This window comes from Pseudoliparis swirei, chromosome 17 (genome assembly GCF_029220125.1).
Source record: "Pseudoliparis swirei isolate HS2019 ecotype Mariana Trench chromosome 17, NWPU_hadal_v1, whole genome shotgun sequence".
NCBI classification, from domain to species: domain Eukaryota; kingdom Metazoa; phylum Chordata; class Actinopteri; order Perciformes; family Liparidae; genus Pseudoliparis; species Pseudoliparis swirei.
In genome coordinates, this window is record NC_079404.1 from 11,170,700 (window position 1) to 11,184,351 (window position 13,652).

General features: G+C 39.6%; 1 protein-coding gene across 4 annotated transcripts in view; it reads right to left on the reverse strand.

The window, feature by feature from the left end:
• Positions 1–13,652, reverse strand: part of adgrb3 (adhesion G protein-coupled receptor B3) — a 113,831-nt gene that overhangs the window by 50,791 nt on the left and 49,388 nt on the right. For all 4 annotated transcript variants that reach the window (XM_056436102.1, XM_056436103.1, XM_056436100.1 and 1 more), the window contains 4 exons: positions 4,563–4,727; positions 3,669–3,833; positions 1,545–1,709; positions 1,112–1,213 (listed from right to left, as the gene is read on the reverse strand). In XM_056436102.1, the coding sequence (XP_056292077.1) occupies positions 1,112–1,213; positions 1,545–1,709; positions 3,669–3,833; positions 4,563–4,727 (597 nt within the window). The remainder of the gene's footprint in view (positions 1–1,111; positions 1,214–1,544; positions 1,710–3,668; positions 3,834–4,562; positions 4,728–13,652) is intronic.

The window sequence follows — 13,652 nt, forward strand, 5'->3', positions numbered from 1 at the left end:
GTTATTAGCCATAAAAACTAATGTCAAGCCAGAAAGCTAATGTCATGCTAGTAAATCCCACTCTGCGTAACTTTGCCGCAGGTAAGCCATCTGTGAATGACATCATGTTTGCTGCTACATCCAGTTTGCCAGTTACCTATTTCACAGTGAAGAAATGTCGACTCCAAAAACCTTTGATTGTTTAAATCTTTGACGACAGCTCAGCGCATCAAATCAGCCTGTAACTTTAGCACCGAGCAGTGCTTCTTGGTTCGTCAGCAAACCGACCTTCAGCAAGAACAAAAGCAGCTTCAACAGAGGTTGCATTGTTTTTCACCCGCCCCCCTCTCTTCTTTCTTTTCAAGAACTGCGTGTTAGTCTCACTCTGTTGGAGAACTCACACCCTCTGCTCTAACGCTCTTCCCTCCTCGCTCATATTAACGAGTCTGCTTAATGTCTGAAAACAGACCTCCGTGTGCTTTTCTTTTCTCTCTCTCAGAATCACAGTTAACATTTTGTTTTCCATTCACACGGGTGGAGCCATGAGTTACATCACTGCATGTGGAAATTGGATGAAAGGATATGCGCCTTCTCTGTGGACGGAGAAACACCGTATTGTCACCAGATATATTTCATATCATTATCATGACGTGTTTGTGATTTGTTTCAGTCAAGATTAGTCTTTAAAAAGTAAAAGTCTTGTTGAAAACCTCTTCAGAAAAAAAAGGCTTACCATGGTGGCAGGAATCTAGCATCATTCCTCTTAATGTATCATTAGTAGCATTGTGATGTGCAGTTAAACACTGACACTATAACATTAGTAATATTAGGATTTAAACAGCGATTACGCCAAAATGAGCCAACTTCAATCAATGACAAGTTGTTACACATAAGCAACAGGCTGAATCCACAGAATACATAATCAAATGTGTTCCATCACTTTGTTGCCTTTAACGGGCAAATACTCTTTTTGTTTTACTCCCACATGATGGGTCACAAATATTTGGTTGTTTTTCCTTCGGGAAAAGAAAGACGGGCAATAATGATATCAGAAGACTAGCCTACATTTATTTATGGACCTCTGCTTGCACACTAAACCATTTAGAAATAAAGTTACTGCTCATGTCCTTACCGGTGGCATTGGGTGGGCATCTATTAAAGGCCAGTTCTCCTGAAGGCGTCCGTCTCCACACCATCGATACTGCATAGTCCTCCGGACAAATCTCATACGGCGCTTAAAAGCAAAGTGGTACGAGTGTGACTTCATTGATGCAAAAAGCTTTACAGGATTTCCAATATGATGCAATCATTTCTTCATATTGCATACAAGGAGGTATGGAAATATAAGTGATGAAATCTGTATAGTGCTGGTGAATATGAGAATGATATTTAGTATTGCAATACAATATCCCCTCTCCTATATCAACAACTGAGTGTGTTGGCGTGACATAATAATAATAATAATAATAATAATAATAATAATAATAATAATACTAGTTCCCTCAGCAGAGATAATAATCTATTCACTTTCAGTCAGATGTAAGACTCATTATCCTTTGGCTCACCTGGACAGCGCTGGTCACTGCACTTTCTGACTTCCTCTCCAGTGCCATCACACTGCTGCCCAGTCACCGCCGCCCCCTGGCACACCCGCACTCGCCTCTGCCTTCCACCGTCGCAGGACTTCGAGCAGCCGCTCCACGGACCCCAAGGATTCCACTGTCCGTTAGCTGCAACAGAATCATCCTCGGTTAGATGCCGATACTCTCAGAGGCATAACAAAAAGAAAAAGAAAATCAACCAAAAGTATACATCACCCTGTGCAAATGTTATCGTGGGCCATTTTAAGCTTTATTTTTTATGTTATTGATTTTGGATTACATTTATTGATTTTGCAGATGCTGTTTGTTGGTAATATTTCAAAAATGAACGAGATTACTTTGAATAATCTTGGTTTTCTAATCAGTACAACGGAATCGGGAGAATGTGTGTTTTATGACTAAAAGAAGCTGCTCGGTAAGCGGTGATAATTCACCTCACTTTGCCAATATTTAACAGCATTTATGCTTAAGTTTCCAAAAGCAGCAGCATGTTTTATGCCCTTGTAACGAACACTGTTAAATTGTGCATTAGACACAAAAACAGATGCTTCCCTTCAGCAGTGTACTAAATCACATGCCCTTGTCTGAACGGAAAGGTACAAAGCCCTGTGAGCAGGAAACACACTCCACTCTCTTTCTAACCTCCAGTTACAATTTTGTGTCCTACAACTAACCTCTGTCAGGATTGGTTCCGGAGGAGAAACAACAGAGAAACCATTGTGACCTGTTGGCTAAAACTATCCGCAAGATCATTGATCAAATCCCACGACTGAAGCCTCTGCTCCACATCACAGCAGCTGATTTATAAAACAGATGCAAGCTCATGTGTTTCCAAAAATTCCATATTTCAGGAGTCCCGGAGAACATCTTTAAATTTTTGAAACACATAACATTAATTAAAATCCTGCACAAGCCTTTATTATAGTTATTAGTCTGTTTTTTCCCCCGTCACTCTGTTTTGAAAGAATGCCTTTTGCCTTTGAGCACACTAAATAACTCAAAGATATATTTAACTATGTCAGAAAGACATAGCCTATTGGGTTTGCGATGAACTCTTTCTTTGTGTTCGACAAAGCAAGGCAAGGCCGCTAGCAGTGATGACCAACCTTGGTAAATGAAGGGCTGGACTGTGCTGTCTCAGTTGTGTTGGATCTTTCATCTCAGTAACAATAGTGTTGACTATGGGTCAGTGGTTAGCAGGTCTGTCTTTCAATCAGGGGGTTGGAGGTTCAATCCCCACCCTAGTCGATGTGTCCTTGAGCAAGACACTTAACCCTGAATTGCTCCCTGTAGTTGCATCTACAGTGTATGAATGTAACAGGATTGTAAGTCGCTTTGGATAAAGGCGTCAGCTAAATGACATGTAATGTAATGTAACAAAGAAAGAAGTGCTACATATGTCGGCCTCATTAAATTAATGGATTGTATAAAGCCTCCTTTCACTTTGAGGTGAACAACAGCATCATCTGCTTCGTTATCATCATTATCAGGAGCACAAATTGGAAATACGGGGTCCCAAGCATGTGCTATTTTCGTGGTCCAAGAGAGCATAAGGTTAACTGGCAGTGGTTACACAACATTTCCACTGACTTTCACAAATTTGAGAGGAATCTCTTCGCCACACACATACTAGTGAACTACAGAACAAAAACAAATGTTTCAGCTGCTGCAGTGAAAATTGCATCAGAGGATTATGAGAGTGCTCCTGCCTTTCATATGATCAGACAATTCAAAGCCTGACGGAGACCGCTAAACTGACATCTTTCAGCCTCTAATACGTCAATGATGTTGACGGACAGTTTGGACAGCTAACCCTGAATTATGTGAAAGGCATACAGTATATATAACTGGATTTTACAAATCCAATTGATAGAGCATGGTCTTAAACATTTCTTGCTGCAGAGGTTTTCAGTACGTCACAGAACGAGTGAAATCAGGCGGCATCTCTATATGTTAGCACTCGTGGTTGTAATGAGCGCGCCAACCGTGTGGGAGGTTTTTTGTCTTTCTTTTCCCCCCCATTTTAAATCATGATTTTTGAATATAGACATCAAAGCGGATACAGTATTATTAGGCTCAGGATTTTACCTGTGCAGTCAGGATTATGGCACTCTCTGCTTTCTGCCCAGTGACCGCGACACTCAGATCCCCCATGGGCGGCCGCTGAGCACTGCCTGGTCCTCTGCTGAGTGCCATTGGCACAGGTCACCGAGCAATCGCTCCAAGAGCTCCACTCCTGCCACTGTCCGTCCACTGAGGCACCAACCACAACCCAACAAGCATGTCCCATGTGAAGGGAAAAAGGGCAGACAGAAATGGGAGGAGATATTCAGATTGCTATTCTCTCTCAAATTGAAAGCCAAATAACACACAAAATGACATGATTACTTGTTTATTTTGGAAAATTGTACTGCTGGTTTCCTAGTCTTGTGAGAATTTCAAAAACATAGCCAAAGGCAAAAGGATAATAAAACATAAAAAGTGTTTTTGTAGAATGCCCTTGTATATAGATTTTCATTATTAATGCCAAAGGCACAAACTGCAGAATATATTTGTTGCTGCCCTCCATTTTCCATGACTGGGCAGAGAGAGAGCATCTGGGATTCAGTGGTTTTCACTCAGTCTGTTTCCAGAGGAAAGCTAACATTTAATGTGTGCAAAAACTCATCATCACTAATCTGCTTAACATTCACACGCAATTGCGGTTAAGTGATTTTGATGTCAATATTACAGAATTGACTCTCAACAAAACCACATTCTTATGTAAGCATGTTTACTTAAAATGCTTCCATCCAGCTTTGTACTCACCTTTGCAGTACTGTATGATTATGGGATACTAGACTGTTTCCATTATCAATAACTGATCTTTTGAAATCATTTTGTGGTCATTTACCTTTTACATTCCTCCTATCCTCATTCATGCCTTCAGGAATACTTATTACTATTGTTATTATCTTGATTGAGAGAGCAGACAGATGATACCTGGGCATAGGGCTATGTTGCAAAGCTTAGTCTGGGTCTCGGGTCCATCACAGGCCCTGCCTCCATGCTGGGGAGGGGCACACATCCTAGTCCTAGTGCGGTGACCTCGGCCACATGTGAATGAGCACAGGCTCCATGGTGACCACTCATCCCATACACCATGTACTGCGGGCACAGAAAAGGCATCAGGCCTAATCAATGTATCTGTTTCTGCTATAGCATCAGCAAGCCCATGACAAAATGTCATAAAAAATGAAATAAAATGAAATAAGAAAATGTTCAACAAAACTGATGTAAATGAAACACTGAGCACACAGACACTGTGGGGCTTCAATACGCCTCAGCCACAAGCTTCAATCCCCTCAATCTGGACATTTAATACAACGATAGTAAATGCTACCCAACTAACAAAGCTTCAAATAGCAGCAAAGGTATGATATATGATCAATATGTCATTCTTCCACATGGCAGTTTTCAACAGACAACAACCACAATCGAATCCTGGCTCTCAGGGTGCTGCAGCCTACACAGTGTTACAGTTGGTTGAGTCTTTTTTTTGACTGAGAATGTAATAGCTTGGACCTTCAGGTTCATGTGCGCTGTCAAAAGTTCTGCAAATCTGTCGTTACACCAACATAATTATCATGGCAATGCAACAAAGCACAGTAACAGCCTATAACCTGCTTCCAGAACTCCAAATTACTGCCCACATGCATGTTATGATTGGTAAGGAAATGGCCACTAAATATCAGACAAGAGAGCCCAAATCCACCCTAAAATATATACAGTGTTCATTAAGGTCTAATAGTGTTTCCTCATCAGATGAATATGCCACGACAATTCATACTAAAATATTTCAAAAGGCATGTTTGGTATATTTGGAAATACAATAAAACAACAATAAAAATAATAAAACGTGCATTAGTATTACTTAAATAAATTAATGGATGACTTAACTTTTAAGAAAACTTGAATTTATAGGATTATTTTGTACATGCTTTGCCTTTTTCTGCAAATTATATTAAACAACAATACAGATCATGAAGAGCATTAACTATCACCACAATAATATGCTATTGATACCTGTGTTCCTACTTTTAGATGCTTAGAAAAATACATATTTTCAATATGCTTTGAAAAAGGTGTTCAATATCAAAGTGCAACCTTTAGCGAGTTTTAGCTGGCAAAAGAGATCATTCCTCTTGCATCTTGGTTTGCCTGTAAGTGTAACTGGGTCAACAGATGGTGAGTCTTTATGGAACTACAGAGGATATTTCTATTGACATAAAGCTTTTCTTTGGAGGGGGATTTATGGGCATCTGATAGTCAGACAGCATGAAGACGCCTACTTTCTAGTTTTTGCAGTTTCAGTGTTCCGAAATGAACACTGACATCAAATGATGACCACACTCAACATTTAAAAGTGCAACCTCGGTTATTAGTTTCTCAAGAAACTGCTGGCTTCATGATCCAAGTGATGAAGTGCTTTTACTGAAGGAATTTAAAGGCTCCAAAATTAAATTTAAGGGGACGGAAATTGTGTATATCCGAATGGAATTATTTCAGTATGGGTAAACTGAGACAGAAGCACAACAAACATTGTACATTAGCGGCAACATGTTAATTTTTTCATCAGTACAACGGCTACGAGGCATAAACAATATAATAACAGGGGGGTGTGGCCATGCCTGGACATTTTCAGGTGTCCATTGACTGAGGCACAAAATAAATACAATTATTTAAACTAATTAATTAGAACAAAACAACTAATTAACAGAGTGCACACAATATATGTGTTGCATTTGTTGTATCATCTGGTGATGAGAATGTTATGAGTGTGAATGTGACTACATGGTCCACAGTGAATTGGTGTTTCCTCTTCAGAAGGGTCACTAAGCGTAGCTTGTTCGGAGGATTAAAGTTCCTGGAGTATAATAGTTGGATCCCAGGATCAGTTGGAGAGTCGTTGGATCTTGGGATCAAGCTGATGGTCCGCCATGAGGCGGAGCTACCGTCGGTCCCTGCTCCGATCTCTATGCGCCGTTTTGATGCTCTTAGCTCAGTGTCCCTTGGTGGCCGAAAAGTTTACTTTGAACATTTTAGTTCAAAGCACACAGTCACCAAGGCTACTCTAACAGTGATGCAACAGGATTTCTCTCTGAACTGTGGCCACGATTTACAGGGACAGCCATGAGCAATACTGCTTTGTGTTAGAGGTGAACTTCTTGTACACAAGATGATGGACAAAGCAATTTCAATTTTGCCAAGAATGTTTTCATTAAATTGTGGTGAACTGGGATTTAATCTATTTAACTCATATCATTCCAGTGATGTTTTACCTTTTTAACTTGTAAGCCATCCTCCCTAGTATTCATTATTTTTTGCTGCGTGTCATATTTTTTCCACAGAGTTGTTTGAGACAGTTTCCACTAAAAATACAATTCCTTCCACGCTTATTCTAAAGCTATAGTTTGAGCCTGGTGTGCATAATATTGCCCTGGGATCAGTCTTATGAACAATGTAAGACGAGGATCAATGGCACTCGGAAATGTTTTTGGCAATAGGTTTGCCTCCTACACTAACTTAACTGGTTTCTGGGTCCTCAGATTCAAAGTTTCTCCACTAAAAAGACCTAATGGCACTGACACACTGGAATCATAATAAAATGTTCTTTAGTTCTTGTTCTCTTCTTAACCAATACGTTTCCATTACACATTTCAATATTCCCCTATATTCGTACCTATAGTTAACAGGTGTTATTGCTTTATGTGTCAACAGAAAATGTCTATAACCTTTTCGAGGATGTGTCTTATCATTGTTTTTCTTAATTCGTCAATACTAGAAAATATGACTTCTTCTACTCTTTATTTTTGATTTGTCTTTTGTTAGCACTGATTCTTAATGTTTTGTGTTCGAAGCACTGAAGCAATTCATTTTTTTCTTATATTAAATGTGGTCTTGGAGATCAGGTTGGCAATAATGCAATATTTAGTTGATTTTTGTGTTGTTTTATGTTGATAAATGTGTTCGGTGGCAACTGCCTTTTGTTTGCTTTGTTAACGTCTCACAGGGTCCATTGGACCTGGCTGGGTCTGATGCCATGGCCCTGCTGATGCTCCACCCACTCCTCTTCTCTATCTCCATCTGTCTGATGGATCATGGAGGTCTGGAAGTGGTCCATGCCTACTACCAACTATTATACACTCTGGCATACTCATTGCATGTGTTATAACTCTGTAATGATTCCTTCTGTACACATGACATATATTGCTTCTGTCCATCCTGGAGAGGGATCCTCCTCTGTTGCTCTCCTGAAGGTTTCTTCCCTTTTTTCACTGTTAAAAGGTTTATCCAGATCTGATTTTTGTTCCTGGGACAGGGATGTCGTATGTGTACAGATTATAAAGCCCTCTGAGGCAAATTTGTAATGTGTGATATTGGGCTGTACAATATAAACTGAATTGAAAAGAATTGAATCATATTCATCATCTATTTCTGCTTTTGCGAGTTCCCCAATTTCTGTGCAAACAGATGACATTTTGCCTACCAACCACGTTATCTTATTGGTAGCAGCCGGCGTTTAGTAGAACTAAAACTAATTTGAGACAAAACAATAGTCAATGCTATTTTCCAAATAAAAATGTTAAAGGGTTATTACATGTCTACGCTTTGCAATGCATTACAGATAAGGCTGTAATTATTCTCTATCTTTTTATTATTGTCAAAACGGCGACTAACATGAATCCTTGCCTGCTAACAGCCACAGCCACAAATATCTTTAAAAACGTGATATTTTATATCACTGCCATGAGCACCACTGAAATTGAAATACATATGCAGCTGTATTAGCACATGCTTGATGGCTTACTGTTTGCATCATAAAATAAACTTACTTGCTTACCGTTTACAACTTTACATCAAAAAATAACCGAGCACAGTTGTTGTGAGAAAACATCTCACCCTTTTCCATATAAATAGCTTTAAATGAACATTTAGAAACACCCTCTACCTCCTCTCCACCAAACCACACATTATTGAATAAATAAATGATATTGATTCAATTAAAGAAAGTTAGGCTTTCCATCTTGAAAGTTAAGCACCGAGGAAAAGTAATAGCATCATACGCAGGCTTGTTTCACTCAACATCTTGCTGTATAAGTCTGCAGGGTTTAATCAGGACCGGGACTGTTGGGGTAAATAACTAAGATACAATATTGAATTCTGATACCAATCTCATCACGTTAAACTCTGTGCTGCAGTATAAACCTGATTTTGTATTGGCTCTGAACGTCGGCATTGGCCATATTCATAGTGGTACATGAAATCTGACCTCTACATTTAACCCGTCTTAAGCATCTGGAGCAGTGGGCAGCTGAGAGACACCATTGCACTCGTTTATTAAGAGAAAAGTTCCGTGAAAGAAAAGAGCTTTTGAACGGAGGCATACAGCTTGAGCACTTTTCGCGGCGCAGTCTATGGCGATGGGGGGGAGAGAGAGAGGTGTGGAGTGACGACGGGAAGGAGACGATCGCCAACGGGGAAGGCGCAAGAAAAAACAAGTTAGAATATTGCACATTGGAGAGGCATAGGGGGAACTCCGACAAACAAAACAAGGCAAAATAAGGCAGTTTAGAGATGAATGAGTGATGCTGAAAAGTCAAAATGTGGAAGATGTTGATGGAAAGAGATTTTTGGAGAGTTGGTAGGAGTTCACAGAAGTCTCAACAGTGAAGTTGCAAATCTGTTAGATGAGGATAAAAAAATTTTGAATTGAATAATTGGTTTGAAATGAAAATAGAAGAAATCAGAGAATGGATGAAAGAAACTAAAAGATGCATAGCAGTTGTGCATGAATGCCAAAGCAGCAAAAACAATTAAAATGCAAAAAAAAAGAATTTGATCTGGTGGATAGCTGCAGAGATGTACAGGCACATGACAGGCATGCAGAGGAGCAGGAGATGTGATGCACCTATGTGGAATGTGTGTTTCACACAAGTATGCAATGCAACATGGGCATCACATTTTCATGTATAGGGGATACACAACATTCAACCTGGCAGCCTCCTAGGCGTGCTGCAGCACTGAAGAAAAAGAGCTGAAAAAGAAGAATCTAGAATGAAAAAAGCTGAAAATGAAGATGAAAAAAAATTAAAGGCAAAGTCAAAAAGCAAAAAGGTTCTTAAAAAGTTCTAAAATCTGATGATGGTTACAGTTACCATGTGTTAGTGCAGGAAGTAAAATTTAGGAGAGGATAAGGGAAAGGGTTAGCATAAGGATACCCATACAAAAACACATGCATTCCCATTAACCATTCAATGCAGCACTACACCACCAGTCTCCCGTCTCAATCAGAGTCAGCCTCACATAATCAACATAACACAGGTATGACATACTATGAACAGTCTCACAAGGCAAGAATAATCACAGAGCTACTTAGCAAAACACAAACAGCTGTCCAAGCTACCGCTACAGGACATTCCTTCATTCTTCGGCAGCTACTTTCATCAGGCGTCAAACAATCAAGTAGAGATGCGCGATAACAACAGAACAGAAGACTGACAATGAACAGGATACAGTGTTCTTGAGAATGAGGCTTGTCGCAGCTGCACCCCTGAAGCAAACTCGCACAGCCATAAGCAAAGGCTACGGCTGCTTCATGGAAGCAAAGCGGCTGCTTTACGGTTGCCAGGCGGCGTAAGTGAGGTCCGAGGAAAATGAAAGCACTGGTCCGCCAACTAAAAGTGAGGTGGAGATGACAAGAGCACTGGTACAGACATTGACCTTGGATGTCTCAACACCGCAACATCTAGGTTGATGTTCCTAACCTACGACAAAAATGGACAAATGTTGGTAATTGAAGTAAACAAAGAGAAAGAATGAAAGCGGTTGGAGAAAAGCTGCGGTAGCTTTCGATATCAAAAGAGAGGACGAAGAGCAAAGTTTGCTGACTTGGTAATAACGTATGACGATAGCAAAAACCGAAGGATCTACAAAGAGAGGAAGATACTAACAGAAAGAAAGGTATCCCAAAAAGAAAGACGATACAGAAAGAAAGAAGGAAAGAAGAAAGCAAGCAGAAAGAAGCAGGTTAACGCCTCAAAATAAGCAGAAAAAAATACTGAAAAAAACACGCATATAAGCCTAGTCTAAAAGGGTACTCCGATAAGCCGTGTCTATAAGCCGTGTCTATATAGCCAGTCAAAGAATCAATCGAATCAGCCACAGTCAGTAAGTGGTCTGTAGTGGAAACAGGTTTGAAGAAGTGAATGTAAGGGTTTGTGTTCGGATGTTAAATATTCTGCATCTCATCAAATAAAAAGATAGATACATTCTGCACATAATCAAGAAGCACAAGCATCCGCTTCTGCACAAAATCAAAAAGAAGAAAGATGCTCATGCTAGCCAAGATGGGGCTGTTCAAGTTTCTGTTGTGTTGTGTCTTGTGTCCTCACTGAAAGCAATATGTGTGTATGTTGTGGTGAAAATTAAATCAAATAAAGATAAAAAAGAGTAACAAGTGTGTACTTTTAATGTGAGGAAGTATACAAAAACCTTCTAACCTTTTCTCAACAGCAACTGACTGTGAAAAAGGAAGAGACAGCGAATACTTCTCAGCACCATGGGACAAGACAAACCTGAAAGACCAAGCTCACCAACAAACCTCATAAACCTAGACCTTCAGACGGACCTTGAAGATGGAAAAGGCTTATCAACAACCAGTCAGACATCCACAACACACAGAATACACAGAACACTCTGGAAACATACCAAGCAGTCAGACATCCAGAAGTGGGCTTACCTCCAGAGCCTCAAGTGAGTTTGCCAGAGATACTCAAAGAGGTAGGCAGTATGCCATGTTCGAGCCATGGAGCCATGGCACGTCATCAACAGTCAAGATGCCAGGCCGTGGCATCAAGGAGACCGCCATTGGCTGGGTGAAACGACCCCATAGAAAAGAAGAAAAAGAGGAAAAAGAGTGAGGTGAGTCATCTCATCTTTTAGGATCCTGATACGATGAGAAAAAAGCACTTAGTCGAACAGTACAACACTGATTTTACAGAGCAATCGAATGACAAAGAGATAGTCCGAGTGAATGAGACATAGCATTGTTGCTGTTCAGAAAGCAAACAACATTGCAACATTCAAATGGTCATTACTGTGTTGGCAAAAGCGAAGGTGAAAAATAAAAACCAACAAACCTGGCTGCACAGCGCGTAACCGCAAAGTCAAGGCTGAAAAGATTCCTGCCGATCTGCGAATCCGAGCAGATCAAGCCAGCTTGGTCCAAAGTGGTCCAACTTGGACCAGCCTGCAAAGTGGTCCGAGTGAGAAGAAAGTCACAGCCAGACAGAAGAGTCCAAGAGCAGCCAAGGAGAGCAAACCAAAACCAGAAGCGAGAAGTCGGCATCAAACAGAAGGAGAGAAGAAAGGGAAGATTTTTGAAATGGAACCATTGTTGAAACTGAATTTAAAAGAAAAGATCAATCCATTTGGTTTTGAAAAGAAAAAGGAAATTGAAAAAGAAAAAAGAAAAAAAGAAAAAAAGAAAGAAAAAAAGAGAAAGAAGAAAAAAGACAAAAGCACAAGTCAAAAAAAGAAAAGAAAAGGAAAACAAAAGAAAAAAAAGAAAAGAAGCAAAGAAGAAAAAGAAAAAAGAAAGAACAGCATCATACACAAAAAGAAAAAGAAACAAGAACACAAGAAAAGAAAGTGGCCTAGAGAGGACACATGATCATGGTTTATCAGATGGACAAAGGAGTGGTCCTCTCCACCAGAAGAAGAGCTCAGTTGTGGAGGTGGCGCTGGACGAACTTCTAACTCCTTACTCACGCTTTGGATAGTTAAAACCAAACAACTCATGCAGGAAGTCGAAAAGAAAGTGGAGTAAAAAGAGGGAACAATGAGAGAATAATAAAGAGAAAGAACAAACTCCAATAGTTGGAGGCCAGTCAAGAGAGAGAGATAGGTTCAGATATAGTGCTGAAAAGAGTAAGAGTATTGGTTAATTTGTTATGTTTTTAAAGTATTGTGGTATTGTTGAGTTCTCAATATGTTTTAATATAATTTGGGAAGGTAAAGTGTTATAAATTTATTCATTTATTGGCCATAAGAGTGTTTAAAAAGATTTAATATAGTAACTGAATATAAATTTTTTTTCATAATTTTATAAAGAGTGTTTAGTTTAATATTTCACGTCAGTATAACAGAGTGTTTAGTTTAATAATTCTTATAGTAGCATTTTGTTTGAGCGACATAGTTTTTGACTAAGCTGTGCTGGAGTCTGATGAGTGTTCAGGTTCTTAAAGTATAGTTTGGTGTTTTTTTGACTAAAAAAGCGTTTGTGTGAAGCATCGTGTGACCATGGCCACACTCTTTTTTTGTTCAGGTTGCTTGTAAAAGAAGAGCAGAGTTTTGACTTTAGTAATTAATGGCTTTTAAAACGACGTGTGATGAAACCTGAACTTGCAAGTAAATATGTAAAGTCAGTGTCTTACTGTAGACTTATAACTGGGCTGCTTTCCTTCCGCCGAAAAAAAAGCAGGAAAAATGAGGGGGGGAAAGGAAGAAAAACTGATTACTACAGGTGCTGTTGGTTGGGTTGGAAAAGGGGATAACTCAGGTAAAAGTAATATTTGGTAAAGAAGAATCGTGATTGCATTTTGGCAGATGCATCGTGTTGGATCCATTGTTCACCGATGATGTCGAGGTTTTCAACGATGGTGACGAAGGTGAGGCACGGCTCCTTTTAGACTGAAAGTGACTCTGTTTTGGAGGCATCCTTCCACCTTAGCATACTACTCACAGTTTCAGAGTGAATCGATTTGTCTGCCTTTGGGCTATTAGATAGGCTATAGACTCTGTTTATGTGGCACCACGCCAGGAGGGAATTTTGTAAACAAGTTTGCTACTGGAACTCAGCAAAGTTATGTCAGCTGCATATTTAAGGATGACTTGGGGAAACAAGTTCTGTGATCCCGTTGCAAGGTTTTTAATCAGTGAAGAGAAACAACTAACAGGAATGCAATTTAACATCAATGCAAGACACTTGATACTAAGTATAGTGACATTTTTATAAACTTTTATTTTGGC